At 51.1% G+C, this 18,231-nt stretch overlaps 1 protein-coding gene across 20 annotated transcripts in view; it reads right to left on the reverse strand.

Annotated features, from left to right (window-relative positions):
* LOC119251631 (zinc finger protein 420-like) overlaps positions 1 to 18,231 on the reverse strand; it is a 257,400-nt gene that overhangs the window by 170,831 nt on the left and 68,338 nt on the right. For 4 of the 20 annotated variants that reach the window (XR_008552956.1, XR_008552955.1, XM_054698255.1 and 1 more), the window contains exon 7: positions 137 to 208. The exons of 3 other annotated variants lie outside the window; for them this stretch is intronic. Coding sequence is in view for 10 of the 17 variants with exons in the window: in XM_054698255.1 (XP_054554230.1) it covers positions 137 to 208 (72 nt within the window). In the remaining 7 variants the exon portion in view is untranslated. 13 more of the 20 variants (XM_054698258.1, XM_054698269.1, XM_054698261.1 and 10 more) reach the window with 11 other exon arrangements.

Raw genomic sequence — 18,231 nt, forward strand, 5'->3', positions numbered from 1 at the left:
GGACCTGCCTGGAGTCTGCTCCTCTCCCTGGAGCAGAGATGTGTGCGGGGACGGGACACCTGACGCCCCCACTATTCGAAATGCCTTCCCGGTTCCTGGGCATCACAGGGCTGGGTGGAGGCTCCTCTGCACTTACCCGGCAATTTCTCTCCCACAAGGTTTTCCTCTAATGCCACGAAGAGCAGCACGTGGAGCCCCTGCACATCTTCTGGCCAAGACAGAGAGAAGCTGTTTAAACAACGAGGGGAAGGATGGACATTTTCCCAGGTAACAGAAGTCACCGAACAGATCTGAAGACCCGCTGCTCCTCCCCACTGAACGAAGGTTCCCCCGGAGGCCTGGCTGCTGCCTGCGAGGTGGGTGAACTGCAGCGCGCCCTGGGCGAAGCGTCACCGGGCGGGTGGGGCTCAAAGGGCAGACTGAACTTTCAGGGCGCCCCGTCCTGCCCCCAGGGCTCTGATGGAAACTGTTTTTGGGCCACAGATCTTGGAAACAGCGAGAAGGATGGGACCAAGGCCAAAGTCGGAAAATGTCTTTCAAAATTTTTTTATAGGGCCTCCCTGGTGGCGCAGGCGGTTGAGGGCCGCACCGTGAAGCAATCCGCAGCCGCTGCAGCACGGGTTCAATCCCTGCAGGTCAGGGAGCAACCCACATGGAGAGGCAGCCCTCTCCTGTCTCGCCCGCTGCTCCCCTCAGCAGCATATGTCAGTCTGCTCTTCTGTTCCCCACTCTCCGGTGGATCCTCTCACCCCCTGCATCTCTGGCCTGTATCCCAGCTCTTGTATGCATAAATAAATTAATATTAAAAAAAGTCATTTTATGGCGCCTCCCTGGTGGGGCAAGGGGTTGGGACGCAGGCTATGGGGCTGTCCTCGGCCACTGCAGCGCAGGTTGGATCCCGGCCTGGGAGATACCCAGGTGTACAGCAGACCTCTCCTGCCTCCCCGCTGCTCCCCTCAGCAGTATATTTCGTCAGTCTGCCTGTTCTGCTCCCCGCTGTCTCCGGTGTATCCTCTCACCCTCCCACGCATCTGGCCTGTACCCCGGTTCTTGTATTACAATAAATAAATCTTTAATAAATAAATGAATGAATAAATAAATAAAAAGGTGGACTGCGGTCCTCACTCTAACTTGACTTCAAAGCTCACCCAACTTTCCTGAGAGTCTGATGAGCCTCCCAGTGATCAGGCGCACAACACTGTCCCTAACTAAACTAAGAAACCAGTAGTTTTCACTGGCCTTGGGACTCTGCACACACAGCAAGCCAACCCTCCTGCTGAGTCCCTGGCTTTGTGCCTTACTCCAGCATTTCAGGGCTCCCAGGCTGGGTGTTGCCCTAACTAGGGACACAGGGGATTTAGAACAGCTCCTCTGCGAGGAACAAATATCCCACCGACATTCTTTCAGTCTAAGGGCACTCGAAAAATGGGCTGCGTCCCTGGTGCAATGTGCTCTCATGTCCCAACCCCAACACTTGCTATTCTACTACTGCTCGGCTTGTGACTAAGCCTACACTCAGCTGCTGGCCCCAATGACTTTGCTCCAGGGCAGGGAGGGGGCAGCCCAGACCCTGCAACCCTGCCTGCTCTAAACAGGTTCTGCCATCCTGCTTCCTTCCTTCTCAGTCTCCTCTGCAGCTTCTCCTCTCCCTGCTCAGCTCCACCCTCCCTTGGGTGGGGCAGGAAACCTGGAACCTCCCCTTTCCTGGGGACCCCCTGTTACAACTTCACCTGTGACCGAGGGCCCTTAGCCGCTGCTGTATTTCTCATTCTCCTCTTCAAATCTTAACATACACAATCTCCTACTCAAATTTGTTTCTTCTAACCGAGGGGGAGCGCCTCAAGGTTAAACTCCTCCTCCCAACAAACAGCTCACCCCTCCAAGGGGAACGGCCTGTCCAGATGCCCGCCACCCCCCCTCCTTTCAGAACCACCAACAGGCAGCTCAGGGACGAGTGTCAGGGAGACCATCTCCTGGGCCCTTGGAGGCAGGGCCAGCTCTACATGCCACTCCAGCAGGGAGCAGCTCCGGAAAATGGACCTCCTCCCTGCAACTCCCCAAAAGATTTTGGGCTGGATAAGGTCAGTGGGGGATGACGGAGGACAAGAATGGAAAGACTGGAAAGGACGAGCCCCAAGGCCAAATCCTGACTCACACTAGGAGGTGGGGGTCGAGGACATGCACAGGACCCTTACCCAGCTGTGCAGGTCGGGGACCCTCAGGCACCAGCGCCTTGTCAGGAGGCAGGAAGGGAGCAGGGTCCCTGCTCTAGGGAGTGGGGCACAGGCCTGAGGGGAAGGATGTGGAGACGGGCCCACCCCGGAATCTCTGGTCCCTTTCTAGCGCTGCCTGTTGCCCAACATCCGCAGCAAGCAGCCGCTCCCGGAGGAGCGCGCCTCCCAAGGAGAAAGGGGCTGTGGCAGGGCAGGCTCCGCACAGGCCCGGGGCAGCCGCCCCCCTGCCCGCCCCGGACCACGCAGGAGCCTCTTCTCACCAGCTCTCGCCTCTGCGGGCCGCAGTCTCCTGGCGGGTGGCCGGTACCTGCCAGGACGTCTCCAGGGACCTCCCTCAGCGGAGGCCGCTCTCCTCAAGGCCGCCGCCTGCAACCGCGCAGGCCTCGCTCAGCAAACCTGCCCCTTCCCTTCCCCTGAGAAACCTGCCCTGTAAACACAACTAACGTCTCCGTCTCGTGGAGGAGCGACCTGGGGAACTCCCGGGGGCTGCTGAAACAGGGTCTGGGGAAACATTTCCCAGAGTGAACCCCAGATCTCCCACTCCAAAAACCCCATCACCCCCACCTGATTCCCCCAGACCCACGGGAAAAAAAGGCAGTTCTGGAAGGACACTAGGGAAGATCTCTGGCGCCACCTAGTGCCCAGAACAAAATCACCACCTTCCTGATGGTGGGAAGCCAGGGATCCCCAAACCACCCTCAGGTGCTGAGAGGGGCTGGGCCGCGCCTACGGGGTAAGAAGGGAAACCAGGCGTGGAGCAAGACCCCATCCTGGAGTTGAGAGCCAGACGCAGGACCCGGGGCTGGACGCGCCCTAGCAGCGGGCACTGCACAGGGCGACAGCGTTTTGGACCTGACAGCCTAGAACTGAGACCTAGAGCGCAGCATTCGGGGGCGGGATCCACACAGCTGCGGGCACAGCGCCGGGTGAACGGGCTGCAGACACAGTGAGACACAGGGCAAGCTAGAAATTAGGCAGTTTTAGGGACAGTGCAGGAGGGGACCTCTGAAGAATTTAGGGAGGCTTCAGAGATAAGGACAACCAAGGGAAAGTAACCCATTCCACTGGGAAAAACAAACATCCCAGGACCAAGGACAACATTGTTAACGCTGGTCCTGGTTTCCTTCAGGTGGTAAAGGGAGGCAGAGATTGGAGAAATGGAGAGTGGTTTAATTTATGGACACATTAGAAGGGCAGCTGTTTAACTTCAATGCAGGGAAGCCCATCCAGAGGACTGGGCCATAAATTTAAAGATGCAACAAATGGGGAAAGAGAAAGCTGTTAGATAAGGAATGTGAAGATCCCCACTCAGTAGCAGATGAAGTGAGACAGCCGAGAACTGACCCATCACCGAGAGACGGGTGAAGCTTTAGAATAATGAGGGAAAAAAGGTCTATATTCCCTGAGACACGACTCCACTTGGGCTTCCTTGCCCCTCCCAGGCCTGGTTCCCTGGCCTGGGAGTCCCACTTTATTTCTGTTCTTTTTCTCCTCAGTAAACTTTTTCTTTCTCTAAACAAAATCTGCCTCTGCTCGCTTGCTGGCCTGAGCGTCTGCGAAGTTCCTGCTGCAGCTTCCTGAGACACCAACCCATGGGGGTCTAGCGGCCGGGGCTCAGTGCTGCCCTGCAGCCTAGAATCAGTTCCTGGCTGGGAGACTAGGCCTGACAATTCTGGTATCAACAGCCCGGGGCTGGAATGACAGCCCCTGTGTTGAGGTGCCCCCCCCCCTTTTCTCAGACAACCACCAGTGAAAAGCAAGGTCAGCAAGTGCAGGTCTCTGGCGCCACCCGGTGACCAGAACAAAGCCACCGACGAGCTGATTCCCTGCTGGAACTGAGTAAAGCCAGAGGGCAGGAACCACCAGGGGCAGAGCCCAGCAACAGGACATTAGCGCCCTGGTGGTGTTTTGGCTCCTGGTGCAGTACTCCGTCAGGTGAACAGATGTCAGCAGGTTGACTCTGTGCTGAGGACTCTCCAGGCCAACTCTATGGATCTTCAGCATCTGTGCACTTCTGCGATCTGCTGGGGATGTGGGGGATTACACTTATTGGGCGCTCCTGGGAGTCAGACGGAGGGGCTCCGACAGGCGGGTGGAGGTTGCCCTTTTGTGAGACTCATTTCCACGTGTAAGGGAACATCCCCGTGAGGAGGCGACCAGGTTCTCACTTTGGAAGGACTTGTCCAAATGTCTCCATCCCTTAGCAGAGGGGGAAGCGGCCCCTTAGGACCAGAGAGGAACCATATTCCAGACATCTCATATAATGCTTACTTATCGCCAGAATCTTCCATGTCTCAGATGTGCCTTTCATCTGTTTCTCCCTTATTCATTTACCCTTGGCATGGACTCCAAGTTAGCTCCTTCCCTCTAGCGCCCATGCGGCCTCCCATTACCTCCAGGGATCCTTTTTTTTTTTTTTTTAAAAGAATTATCCATCCATGCGTACAAGAGCTGGGGTACAGGCCAGAGATGCGGGGGATGAAAGGATTCACCAGAGACAGAGTGGGGAACAGAACAGGCGGATCTACTGAAATACACTGCTGAGGGGAGCAGCAGGGGAGTCAGGAGAGGTCTGCTGCGCCCTGTGGGTCAGCTCCCTGGCCGGGGATCAAACTCGTGCTGCAGTGGCTGCGGACTGCATCACAGTGTGGTGCTTAACCCCTTGTGCCACCTGGGAGGCCCCAGGGATCCTCTTTTCTCATCCCTTCCCTGCCACTTGCTTCCTCTCTAATGCATATAGTTCTAGCACTTCAAAGCCAGACTGATTCCCAGCTGGTCTTCCCAGATACTCTTTGGTGCCTGAGGAAACCTAAATGTCAAGTCCAGATTCCTTAGCCCGGCACACTGAAGACTGACCGACTTCTCCAGGCTCCCCTGTGAACTCCCATATTCCAGGTGAGCAGTCTCAGACCTAGAAAGACTGGGTCACAGGTCTTGTTCCCTCCAATAATCTCTTTAGCTACTGCTCCTGCTGGTCCTTGATGTTGGGGTCCCCAGTGATTCACCACGCCCAAGGCAGTCTCAGATAGCCCTTATTGATTTCCACCCCTCAGTGTGCTCTAAAAGGATATTAGAATTTGGGGGAATTCAAGACTGAGGACTACTAAGCGCCCGCAGGCTTTGTGGACATAGTCCCTATCAGCTGCTGTTACTAAGGACCCCTTGGCGTTCTTGAAAATTGTCCACTATGTCCTTCTTCCAAAGCATTGATTGCCACTGTGCACAGGTCAGAGACCATGGGACTTACATACTTAGATGTTCTAGAACATAATTCTGGAGTTGAACCCCCATCAAATTTGAGCACAAATACTGATCAAGAAATGAATTAATCTGTAATTGCTTAAGAAGTGCTTCTAACATTTTTTAGTGTTTCATTTTCAATCATGGCCAAAGGGAGAGTTTGGTTGGATCAAAGAAGACAGAACTTGAGTAAAATCAGGAGAGAAATGTGTTTCCAGAATTAGGACAGCATTTAGAGGAAGTCCAAACACCAACTTCGATATGGTGATCTCATTTTGCACAGCCTTGGTGGCCCACATTCCTGCCGCAGAAGCAGTCACAGATCAAGTCACCTCACAGGAATTCACCCAGCAGATGTAGACTCAGCGATTGTTCAAGAGGAAGCCTGAACTTGAATGAACATGACAACAGACTCTGAATGTTGTGCATCAGCATTTTTTTAGAATGTACAAGTTTTGGTCACACACGCCGTACCACATCTACTTGGCTGTGAGTTAGCTACAATTCTTTGTCATCTGTTCTCTAGAATTCTTGGAAAGTCTGCTGGCAGGGGCCACTGCAGCTGCCAAATGTAGAGACGGCCCAGGTATATCTAGGCAGAGGGATCTTTTCTGCTTAGGTGAGATGAAGGTAAACATGGGTTAATAAAGTGGGAGCCTACTACTTGGAATGAGGTAAAGTTATTTTTTCTTCATTTCTACACAAAATTCGACATACTTTGTATATGTGTATATATGTGTAATTCATTCTCATGACAATTACTGCAGTCATGTCATTTTTCGTATTGATCCACCCAGACTTGTCACAACAGGTGCTAAAAAGGCATAGGAGAAAAGCAGCAGGAAGTAAAACCGGAAACTGGTTGTGTGTGTCTCTGTGTGCAGCAGGAGAGGGTGGGGGATACATGGGCATGACAGGACACAGACTTCTCTTTGACCAGTAAACAAAAACCTGAATGACTTGTAGTATAATGCATGCGTTCTTATCAAGCAAGTGCCCACAAACTATGGAAGCAACACTGATCTAGCAGGAGAAAATATAATCCCTGGTCTACAAAACAAGAAATGGGCCTAATATGAGAGAAACCAACATCACAAAGAAATTCCAGATTTAGGAAGGAACTACTAGTTCCTGCATTGGATCTAAAACTTAGACAGTGGAGTCTTCATCAAGGACTGCCTTCCAGGCCACCCCGATGGAAAAAATTCATCAGCACATTTTACATTTGAGCAGCTGGTACTTTGAGACTTTGAGCCTTGACTAAGTGCTCTCCCTTCCTCACTGTTCAGAACTGCTCTTAGGTGTACTACCGGATTATAAGATGTGAGAATGTTATGTGTGTGTTGTGATGTTCCCAATGGCGGCAAGGATTTGTTGCAACTTGATTGTCTAAATGGGTGGGTGAAATGCTGAATGCAAGAACATCAGACCAGTTCAGAAGGGCCTGAATAGAAAGATCACGGGGACCATGCTACTCATGTCGTCTGACAAAAGTCGGGGCATGGGGCAGATTTCTGAAAAATCAGGAATCTCGTTAGCTGACTCCTGCCAGAGTCTCCTCATTTGTTTATGGCTAGTTTCTACCATTGCTAAAATAGGCATTTAAAAGTAAAACTGCAAATACTGGTCAATCACTGAATAACCAGTTTGATGACAAATGGCAGTGCGTGATATAAATATTACATTTCTTATAAAATTAGTAGTTCGCTGCCAAAGGCAGCAAGTCAACATTTGGCCTTACATGAACAAGTGAAAAAACTTCTGGGAACAAAAGGCTCTATACATCCCTGGGCCAAGTCCTTTAGCATGAAGATGTGGCCATTTAAGGCAAGGGCTAACTGGAGGAAAGTCTTTTAGTTTACAGTTAAAGATAACAGTTGAATGTCAGGTGAGCCAAGTCCCAAGTAGAAGAAAACTCTTCATAAGCCAGAAGGTACCATAGTCGACTCCTGCTAGTTCATTCCTGTTTATTTGGGGCTACTTGGTATGGTAGCTGCTAGAGAACGCATTCGAGAATAAACCGACAGCAGTTTTGTGACTGGCTGAGCTAGCTATAACCATCTTTGGCCATGCCTCTGATAAAATGTTGGTAACTCATTCCAAGTACAAACAACAAACAGCAATCTTAAAGAGAAAGGAATTTTCCCTTAATTCTTAAAGTTAAACAGAAACTAGGACCAATGGAGCACTAATGTGTATCCCAAGCCCACTCGCAGTGAGTTTTGTTTTAAAAAGTCAACTATCTCGGGCTTTATTCCTCCCATTTCTTTATCTACCTACTACACGCATTGCAGTAGATAAAACTAGAATAAACTTACTAAAATATTTTTCATGGTTTTCTAAAAGTCGATTTTCTTTCTACATACCCCACCCTCAAATGAGAATTCTTGTTTTAGACATTGAGCTCAGAGGTCTCGCGGGTGAAACCCCCCAAATACCATGGCTAGGTGGAGAAACCTAAAATGAAAATCTGAGGAATAGCCCAACTTACATTATCAACAATTTAGAAAAATGAAACTCATAGAGCCACTGGTTTCCCTTCCTATTCAATCACAGCCTTGCACGCCAGCTAGAAAAAAATTTGTTTCCACTCAGAAGGCAATTTAGGACAACCTGAATCAATACAGTCCCTGGCATGGCCTCTGCTCAAATTACTGGGAGACTTTCATTCTATCAGATGTGATTTTTGAACTGATAGTTGCCAAAGCAACTAGCCAACGGGGAGCCAGGAGGGGAGCTGCCGGTCTTTATGAACCCACAGCCTGCCCTTCATTGTGAACATGCAGCCTGATTTGGGGGCCTCTCCTGGTGGCATAGTGGTTGAGGGCTGGGCTGTGAAGCTGCCCGCAGCCTCTGCAGCACCAGTTTGACCTCTGGCCAGCCGGCGATGGTCCCATATGGCGTACAGACCTCTCCTGCCTCATCCGCTGCTCGCCTCAGCAGTGTATTTCGTCAGGCTACCTGTTCTGTTCCCAGCTCTGGCTCTGGTGGATCCTCTCACCCTCCCGTACATCTGGCCTGTATCCTGGTTCTTGTATAAATAAATAATCTTTGGGGAAAAAAAATAAAGTGAAGATTTTCACCCAGGAAGCTGCTGGACCCACTTTCTTTCAAAAAAAGTTTGAATTTACTTTACTAGAGAAGAAGCACGAGCACAGAGGGACTTTGCCTCCCGGCCTTCGTGACCTAATCACGTGGAGGGCTTATCTCCTCATTTTTTATTTATACATACAAGAACTGGGGTACAGGCCAGAGATGTGGGGGGTGAGAGGATTCACCAGAGAGAGTGGGGAGCAGAACAGGAGGATCTACTGAAACACTGCTGAGGGGAGCAGCGGGGAGATTGCAGGGGTCTGCCATGCCAGGTGGGCAGCTCCCTGGCTGGGTCCAAACTCGCACTACAGAGGCTGCGGACAGCCTCACAGAGCAGCGTCTGACCCTTGCTCCCCAGGGAGGCCCTGTGGTCTCCCTTCCTGAAGATCCTCTCTGGAGGGCAGAGGCTGGGAGCCCGGATTAGATCCTCATCAACTGCCCCCAGGGCACACGGTGGGGTAGAGAGACCAGCTCCCCTTCCTTCAGGGCAGCCATTCAGAAAAGGGTGGGGCGGGGTGCTCCCCTGCCAGTCAGACCCGGCAGGGAGGGGGCGACAGCGTTGGACTATGTCACCCCGCGGTCCCCAACCCCAGAGGCGAGTCCCTGAGATGAACACATGGGTGGGGATGACAGGCCCGGTGCACCCACCTCAGGTGAACCCACTTGGCACGACGCACCGGGAGACCCGTCCACAAAGGCGGGACACGGAGGGTCAAGCTCAGGAATGAAGCCCGACCACCAGGGTCCTCCCGGCACGGGAAGACGCCAGCCAAGCCCCCGGTTCCCACCTGCAGTGCCCGGGCAGGGCCCGCAAGGACCTTCTCCGCGGGCAGCCGCATGGGGGTGTTCCCACGCCCCCCACCCAGGACTCACCTGCTCCTCCGTCGACAGCGATGCCCTAGGCCCGAGGAGATGGGTCGCGCAGAAACTGGGGCGCTGAGAGGCTTGAGGGGCTCTGCACGCAGGGACTGGGGGCAGCAAAATGCTGTTGCTTCCGTGTCCGCAGCCTGGGCCACCAGAGGGGCAGCAGCCCTGGTCCCACGGTAAAGGGCTCAGCCGCTCCCCTCCTGCCCGCGGGGCTCCAGCAACCATCCCTTCCTCAAGATGCTTGGCCAGATCTTTTTAAATGTATGCTTTGTCATTCTTTTTTTTTTTTTAAACGATTTATTTATTTTTTCATATAAGCATTAGGTACACTCAGAAGTATGGGAGGGTGAGAGAATTCACCAGAGCCAGAACAGGGAGCAGAGCAGGCAGAAAGACCGAAGTACACTGCTGAGGGGAGCAGCGGGCGGCAGGAGAGGTCTGCGCGCCATGTGGGACCCTTCTCCGGTGGCCGGGAGCAGCTGGGGATCGAACCGGCGTTATAAGGCTGCGGGCAGCTTCGCAACCCAGCGCTCAACCGCTGCGCCACCAGGGAGGCCCCTTTTTATGCTTTTTCTGAGCTTTTTCTGACCCTTTCTAGAGCGGATATTTTGGGGGCTTTGCGGTCCCCCCCCTCCTGTAACAATAGGCCTTTTTAAATTCCCAATTTCGACGTCACGCCCCCCGAGAAGACGGAGGAGGCAAGTGACAGACATAGAACCGAAGGAACAGCACCCCTGGGTGGACGAGGGAGGACCACGAACCTGGGAGGAGGCGCCGCCAGCTCGGAACCCGGCTCGCGGGGAGGACGTGTCAGGGACAGGCTGACGCTCCCAAGGCGCTGAGACCATCGCGGCGGGGGAGAGGACACGCGGGTCACGGGGGCGCGAGGGGGGGACGGTCCCACCAGGTACCCGGGCGCGGTGCGACCAGCCAAGGAGCGCCCCCAACAGTGCGAGCCCCCGAGGGTGACGGTGCCGGGGCCGCCTCTGCCCTGACGGGCGCAGGCCCCAGCCAAGGTCGGGGCTTCCTTCGCACCCCAACTCTCCCCCCCACCCCAAATCCCCAGCCACAGGAACCTCCCCCTGTAAGTTCGGGACTCAGGCCCAGGGAGGCGGCCGCCCGGGCTGCCCCAGACAGTGTACCTGGAGCGTCGGGAGCTGCCGTAGCCGGCACAGGGCTCACCTCAGAGGGAAAAGTTTCCCAGGTTACTGAGCAGGGACCGCGGCTAGCGCTGGGGACATCATCACAGACCTCACGTGTGCTCCACACTTTTTCTCAGCTCACCCCGAAAGGCCGGCGAGCAGGGTGCAAAAAGTCACAAGACAGCACCCCGAGCAGCATCGAATCCTCCACCCCAGCTCTCCGCAGGAGGACGGCACCCACCAGCTCTCTCCTAAGGACGGCATGAGAGGCCACAATCACCTCACCTTAGCCACATGTCGGTCCCACAGCCAAGCCCACGAGAGTCTCAGGACACAAGCTGGAAACGCCACCTCTCCCGGCCGAGAGGACTTGACGCCCATCCCTGCTCGTGAGAAGGGGCGCATCTCCTCCTGGCCTGTCTCGGTGTATTTTCTGTCTCTTGGGATGGCCCACATCATCTTGCACACATCCACGTTTTTACAGATTTGTTTCATGAATCTACACATATTTATTGGTGTTCTTCAAAATGATATCACAAGTTAGGTTAATTTATAACTGGGAATTTGATAAGGTAACTCTAGCTCAATTATTTGGCTTTCCAAAATGCTCGTTTAACGAATATTTAAGATTTGTTTATTTATGCACACAAGAGCTGGGGTACAGGCCAGAGATGCCGGGGTTGAGAGGATTCACCAGAGACAAAGCAGGGAACAGAACAGGCCGACTGACAAAATACACTGCTGAGGGGCGCAGCAGGCCAGTCAGGAGAGGTCAGCCACGCCATGTCAGTCAGCTCCCGGCCTGCTGGGGATCCAACTTGTACACGGTGGCTGCAGTAGTTTGAGAGCACTGTGTTTAACCCCTGGGCCACCAGGGAGGCGCCTTACCTTTAGTTTGAGGTCAGAAGTGTGACTCCTTCATTTCCCCCCACTTTTAATCAGGAAAGCTTTGGTTATTTGGGGTCTCTCTCCACTCAGCATCACCACGGCGCCAAAGAAATACACCAGAAGGTGTTCGGGACCCCTGAAGGGGGAGTGGGTGCGAGAGTGACATCAAGGACTTCCTCGGCCACCACATTCCACGCTGACCACTCACCCCAAGGTATGAACTGACTAAGACAAACACCACATTAAAGACACGGCCAGCAACGGCGGAAGGGACTATGTTCTGAACAAAGAGTGAAGGAAAAAGACCTGGATTACATCGATCAGTTCCAGGAGGAATACAGGGAAACACAAGAAAGGGTCAGGGAAAAAGACAAAATTGGCAGGCAGATGACAGAGCTGAGACACGAGCAGGGGACAGGGCAGAAGAGGGGCCAGGAGGGGAGGAGGAGCACCAGGGCCTGGGGTGACGGGTCACAGGGGCGGTGCGGACAGGACATTTGCAAGAATTATACAGAAGGGGAGAAATCCAATATTGCACAAAGATGAACAATAATAAAAATTTTTTTAAAAGGCAAGAATCCTTTCCTTTGAAAAAAAATTTTGGGGGGGCCTCCCCAGTGGCGCAGCAGTTGAGCGCTGGGTTGCGAAGCTGCCCACAGCTTCTGCGGCACCAGTTCGATCCCTGGCTGCTCCTCGGCCACTGGAGGAGGGTCCCACATGGCGCGAAGACCTCTCCTGCCGCCCGCTGCTCCGCTCAGCAGTGTACTTAGGTCCTTCTGCCTGCTCCGCTCTCCGCTCTGGCTCTGGTGAATTCTCTCACCCTCCTGCGCTTCTGACTGTACCCAGTGCATGTATAAACAAAACAAACTAACAAACAAACAAATAAAACATGCCTCTATAAAAAAAAAAAAATTCTGGGGCCACTGGTGGCGCAGGGGTGAAGACTCAGCACTATAAACCTGTTCTCAGTACTGCACACACGAGTTCGATCTCTGGCCAGGGAGGTGACCCACATGGCACAGTAGACCTCTCCTGTCTCCCCACTGGGCCCCTCAGCAGTGGATTTCAGTAGATCCGCCTGTTGTGCTCCCCAATCTCACTGTGGAGAATCCTCTCACCCCCTCACACCTCTGGCTTGCATCCCAGTTCCTGTATGCAGAAATAATCTTCCAAAAAAATTCCCTTATTTTGTAGAACTGGTGTGTAGACCAGAGGTTCAGGGGTGAGAGGATTCACCAGATACTAAGTGTGGCAACAAACAGGCAGAACCACTGAAATACCTGGGTAACGGGAGCAGCGGGTGAGACAGGAGAGGCCTGCTGCGGCCATATGTGGGGTGGCTCCCTAGCTGGGGCTGAAACCCTCCCCAGAGCAGGCAATAGCGCTGAGACTTAACCCCGAGGCCACCAGGGAGGCCCCGAAAAACCTTCATCATTAACGGTAGGTAAAGACAGCTGCAGACCTCAACCTACAGCCGATAGCACACAGTTCAACTTTTCCTTCTAGAGGAGGACATTTTGGAGGTGAGCAATTCCAGCATCGGGGGGCACCACGAGGCTTAGAGTACTGGACAGAACTTGATGACTAAGTTAGAAAACCCAGAGAGATCACTTACCCACGCAACATGCAGTGTGCCCTGTAGACAGACAGCTACTGTGGACATGAATGGCATCGCCCAGGAACTTAAGAGTACACTAGAAGCAACAGCAACAGGAACAGAGACATCATCACTGCATGAACTTGGGAGAAGAGTGAACCAGGAAACTCCACGCAATTAGGAGTGAAACTGTATGTCAGTTCCCATTGCTCTCAACTGAATGATGTGGTTGAGCTCCCAAGTTTGAATATTTTTTAAATGATTTTTATTTATTCAAGCATACAAGAACCGGGGTACAGGCCAGATGTCTGGGAGGGTGAGAGGCTGCACCAGAGACAGACGGGGAACAGAACAGGCAGACTGACCGAAATACACGGCTGAAATACTCGCACCGGGCGAGACAGGAGAGGTCTGCTGCACCATGGGGCTGCTCCTGGCCGGCCAGGGAATCAAACTCGCACCGCAAAGGCCACGGACAGCTTCACAGCGCTGCGTTCAACCACCTGCGCCACCAGGGGAGGCCTGCCTGTCCACTCTTGACATTCATAGCATTTCCATCCAGTGTGGATTCTGTCATGCTTAGTGAGGGCTGACTTCCTGAAAAGTTTTCCCACATTCTTAACAATCACAGGGACTTTCTCCAGTGACTTCTCTGATGTCCAGTGAGAGAGTGCTTTCTGGAAAAAGTTTTCCCACACTCTTGACACTCATAAGACTTCTCTCCAGTGTGATTTCTCTTATGTTTCCTGAGGGATGATTTCCAATGGAAAGTCTTCCCACACTCTTGACATTCATAAGGCTTCTCTCCAGTGTGAATTCTCTGATGGTCACTGAGGTAAGTCTTACTGGAAAAAGCTTTCCCACACCCTTCACATTCGTAGGGTTTCTCTCCAGTGTGACTTCTCTGATGGTGACTGAGGGATGACTTACTGGAAAAAGCTTTCCCACACTCTTCACAATCATAGGGTTTCTCTCCAGTGTGACTTCTCTGATGTCTAATGAGGTGTGCCTTAGTAGAAAAAGCTTTCCCACACTCTTTGCAATCATAGCGTTTCTCACCAATGTGAAGTCTCTGATGTTCAGTGAGTAATGATTTCAGGTGGAAAGTCTTCCTGCACACTTGACACTCATAAGGCTTCTCTCCAGTGTGAATTCTTTGATGGTTACTGAGGGATGATTTCCACTGGAAAGTCATCCTACACTCTTGACATTCATAAGGCTTCTCTCCAGTGTGACTTCTCTGATGGATACTGAGGGATATTTTCCAGTGGAAAGTCTTCCTACACTCTTGACATTCAAAAGGCTTCACTCCAGTGTGAATTCTCTGATGCTCACTGAGGTTAGACTTACTGGAAAAAGCTTTCCCACACACTTCACATTTATACAGTTTCTCTCCAGTGTGAATTCTCTGATGGTGACTGAGGGATGACTTACTGGAAAAAGCTTTCCCACACCCTTCACATTCATAGGGTTTCTCTCCAGTGTGAATTCTCTGATGAGTAATGAGGTGTGACTTACTAGAAAAAGTTTTCCCACACTTTTCACAATAATAGGGTTTCTCTCCAGTGTGACTTCTCTGATGGTGACTGAGGGATGATTTCCACTGGAAAGTCTTCCCACACTCTTGACATTCATAAGGCTTCCCTCCACTGTGAATTTTCTGATGCTCACTGAGATAATACTTACTGGAAAAAGCTTTCCCACACCCTTTGCAATCATAGGGTTTCTCTCCAGTGTGACTTCTCTTATGTCTAATGAGGTGTGCCTTAGTAGAAAAAGCTTTCCCACACCCATCGCAATAATAGCGTTTCTCACCAGTATGAACTCTCTGATGTTCAGTGAGGGATGATTTCTGGTGGAAAGTCTTCCTGCACTCTTGACATTCATAAGGCTTCTCTCCAGTGTGACTTCTCTGATGGTGACTGAGGGATGATTTCCACTGGAAAGTCTTCCCACACTCTTGACATTCATAAGGCTTCTCTCCAGTGTGAATTCTCTGATGCTCACTGAGGTAATACTTACTGGAAAAAGCTTTCCCACACCCTTTGCAATCATAGGGTTTCTCTCCAGTGTGACTTCTCTTATGTCTAATGAGGTGTGCCTTAGTAGAAAAAGCTTTCCCACACCCATCGCAATAATAGCGTTTCTCACCAGTGTGAACTCTCTGATGTTCAGTGAGGGATGATTTCTGGTGGAAAGTCTTCCTGCACTCTTGACATTCATAAGGCTTCTCTCCAGTGTGACTTCTCTCATGTTTCCTGAGGGATGATTTCTGGCGGAAAGTCTTCCCACACTCTTGACATTCATAAGGCTTCTCTCCAGTGTGAATTCTCTGATGCTCACTGAGGTAATACTTACTGGAAAAAGATTTTCCACACCCTTCACATTCATAGGGTTTCTCTCCAGTGTGAGTCCTCTCATGTAGAACAAGAACTGACTTACAGGAGAACACTTTCCTGCACACCTGACATTCATAGGGTTTCTCCCTTGTATGAGTTTTCTGATGCACACTAAAAGCAGATTTGTGCCTGAAAGTTTTCTTACATACCAGACACGGGTAGCGCTTCACTCCCGTTTGAGATTGGGGATGTACAGCGAGGGCAGTCTTCCATGAGAAAGTTTTCATGTAATCGTTAGAGCCAAACAACTTCACTGCAGTGAGATTTCTCTGGTATCCCCTCTGTAAGGAAATCTCAGAGGTGCCCCCACACTCATCAGTTTGATCGTCTGCTTGTGATTTCTGATGTTCAGTCAGAACAGAGGTTTTAGAGGCCGCTTCACCATATCTCTTATATCCAAAATTATTCTGTCCTAACTGGGTACTCTCATGCGGATAGGTGTGAAATGTGTTGCTGAGACTGGCCCCACTTTCATAACATTCCTGCTGCTCGTGTTCAACATACCTAGGAAGATTCAAATGCACTGGAGTCATCTCCGCAGCTCTCCCCTTTTCATTACAACTGCAGGGAGTCTGTCCTCCTTGGGTTCTGTCTCGGACATCGAAAGTTGCCTCATCACTGGTGTCCCTGCACTCATTGCATTTACGGGCAGCCCCTTCCGGAAGGGCTCCTCTAGGTGAAAATATTGTTTCTTCGCTCAAGACTTTTCCTTGTTCACGAAATTCAAAAGGCTGTTGAAAGTTCTGAATCACCTGGTGATTAAGGTGCTCAGGATACTTGATGGGTTCCCTCATTCTACTAAAGACCTCCTTGTTCTCTCCAGCATGCTCTTCATGAGGCTCACCAGGGATCATTATGGTCCTATGTATAGTAACGTTCTCAGGCGTCATTGCTGAATTGTTTCCATTTTTGATATTATGGTTCAAACAATGAATTAAGTCCAAATTGCTTTTTTCCATTAAGTCAGTTCTCTCGTTGGATGGTATTTTTCTGCTGGCGGTAAGAACTTGCCACACATGTCTGCCCTGATTTGCAGGGCTGTCGTGAGTCAGGTGATCCCCAGTATGGACATCTAAAGTGAGAAAAAAGTGACCATGTCTCTAAAAAGGAAGCCTTTTGAGTGAATACTACTAAGCAGCACAAAAGCTCCTATATTACAACATAATTTACAGGTATTGATTCTCTGATTCATGCTTTTTGCCTGTAGCAACTTATGGGGAGAACAGATTTCTTGGTATTTTGTATTTTAGCATGGAAGATCTGGGGTGTAGGCCAGAGGTGCAGGAGTGGGGGTGTTGTAGGGGAGCGTGGAGACAGTGTGTGGAACAGAACAGGCGGACTGACTGAAATACACTGCTGAGGGGAGCAGCGGGTGAGACAGGAGAGGTCTGCTGTGCCAAAGTGGGTGAGCTCCTTCACTGTAGATCAAACTCAGGCCATAATAGAGAGAGCTAAGAGACTTAATCTCTAGGCCTCCAGGGAGGCCCCAATTAACAGATTTTCTAATGCCAAACCAGGATAACAAAGCAGTAAAACTAATTTCACCATGGTTTTATAAAACCATAAATATTTGGTAAAAACAGTCTTTTAACTAGAATTGTCGATTTCAACCAGAAGCATTTCACCCAACATAGATCCTACATACTTTCTTTGTTAGACTGACCCTGTGCAGCTCTTGTGGGTACTTTCAGAATAACCAAGCCCTGCAGAGGCCATGGCTTTCCCAGAAACCTGTGGACGGAGAGACCCAGTCATTGCCCAGGCACTTTAAGCAAGAGGTCTGCTGAGTCACAAGGACCCCGCTTCTCCATTTCTTAGTTTTTCTTTCCACCCCGGCCCTGGCCACGACACCTGCAGAGGTTCTCAGAAGCATGCGCTTCCCTCCACGGAAGAGACCTGTCAGTTCTTATTTAAATATCATATCACATAAGGCTCAGAATCCTAACACATGCAGCAAACTCCACCTCATCATTGTGTCCCATGTTCCCTGCTGAGTGATAGGAAAAAAGTTCTGCATCCAGCCTGTGGCTATCAGAGTTAAAGGCTTTTCCCACATGCTTTTGAGAGCAACACCCTGGTATTCTCACCGCAGTGCTTGGAACCTGCATTTCTACTTTGTTCACAGTAACTCCAGTTTCTATGTCGTGAGTGACTCTCAGCTACATCACACTGTCGTTGATTCCTTTACTTTCCTCCCAATAATGCCCACAGGGCCTCCCCGGTGGCGCAGCGGTTGAGCAATGGGTTGCGAAGCTGCCCACAACCTCTGCAGCGCCGGTTCGATCCCCGGCTGCTCCCCGGCCACCGAAGGAGGGTCCCACATGGCGCGCAGACCTCTCCTGCTGCCAGCTGCTCCCCTCAGCAGTGTACTTCAGTCCTTCTGCCTGCTCTGCTCCCCGCTCTGGCTCTGGTGAATTCTCTCACCCTCCCTCGCTTCTGACAGTCCCCAGTGCTTGTACAAATAAATAAATAAATAAATAAATAAATAAATAAATAAATAAATAAATAAACAAACCAACAATGCCCACAACAAGGTGGAATTGCACAGGTCACACTGCTCCCCAAGGTATGAGCCCCCCAACCTCAAACTCTTGGTGCCATGGCTTTAGAAATCACCACCTCAAGTTCCCCCTCCCATGTCACACAACATCCCTTCCAATGATGAACAATTTCTGGGTCCTCCTCAGCCTCACCATTTACTATGTGGGCGGTCACAAGGCTTGCCCCTGAAACACTACTCATGTTCTAAATAACTCTCCAGTCAACGCCCC

This window comes from Talpa occidentalis, unplaced genomic scaffold (assembly GCF_014898055.3).
Source record: "Talpa occidentalis isolate TD23 unplaced genomic scaffold, MPIMG_talOcc4v2.1 talOcc4.2, whole genome shotgun sequence".
Classification (NCBI taxonomy): Eukaryota; Metazoa; Chordata; class Mammalia; order Eulipotyphla; family Talpidae; genus Talpa; species Talpa occidentalis.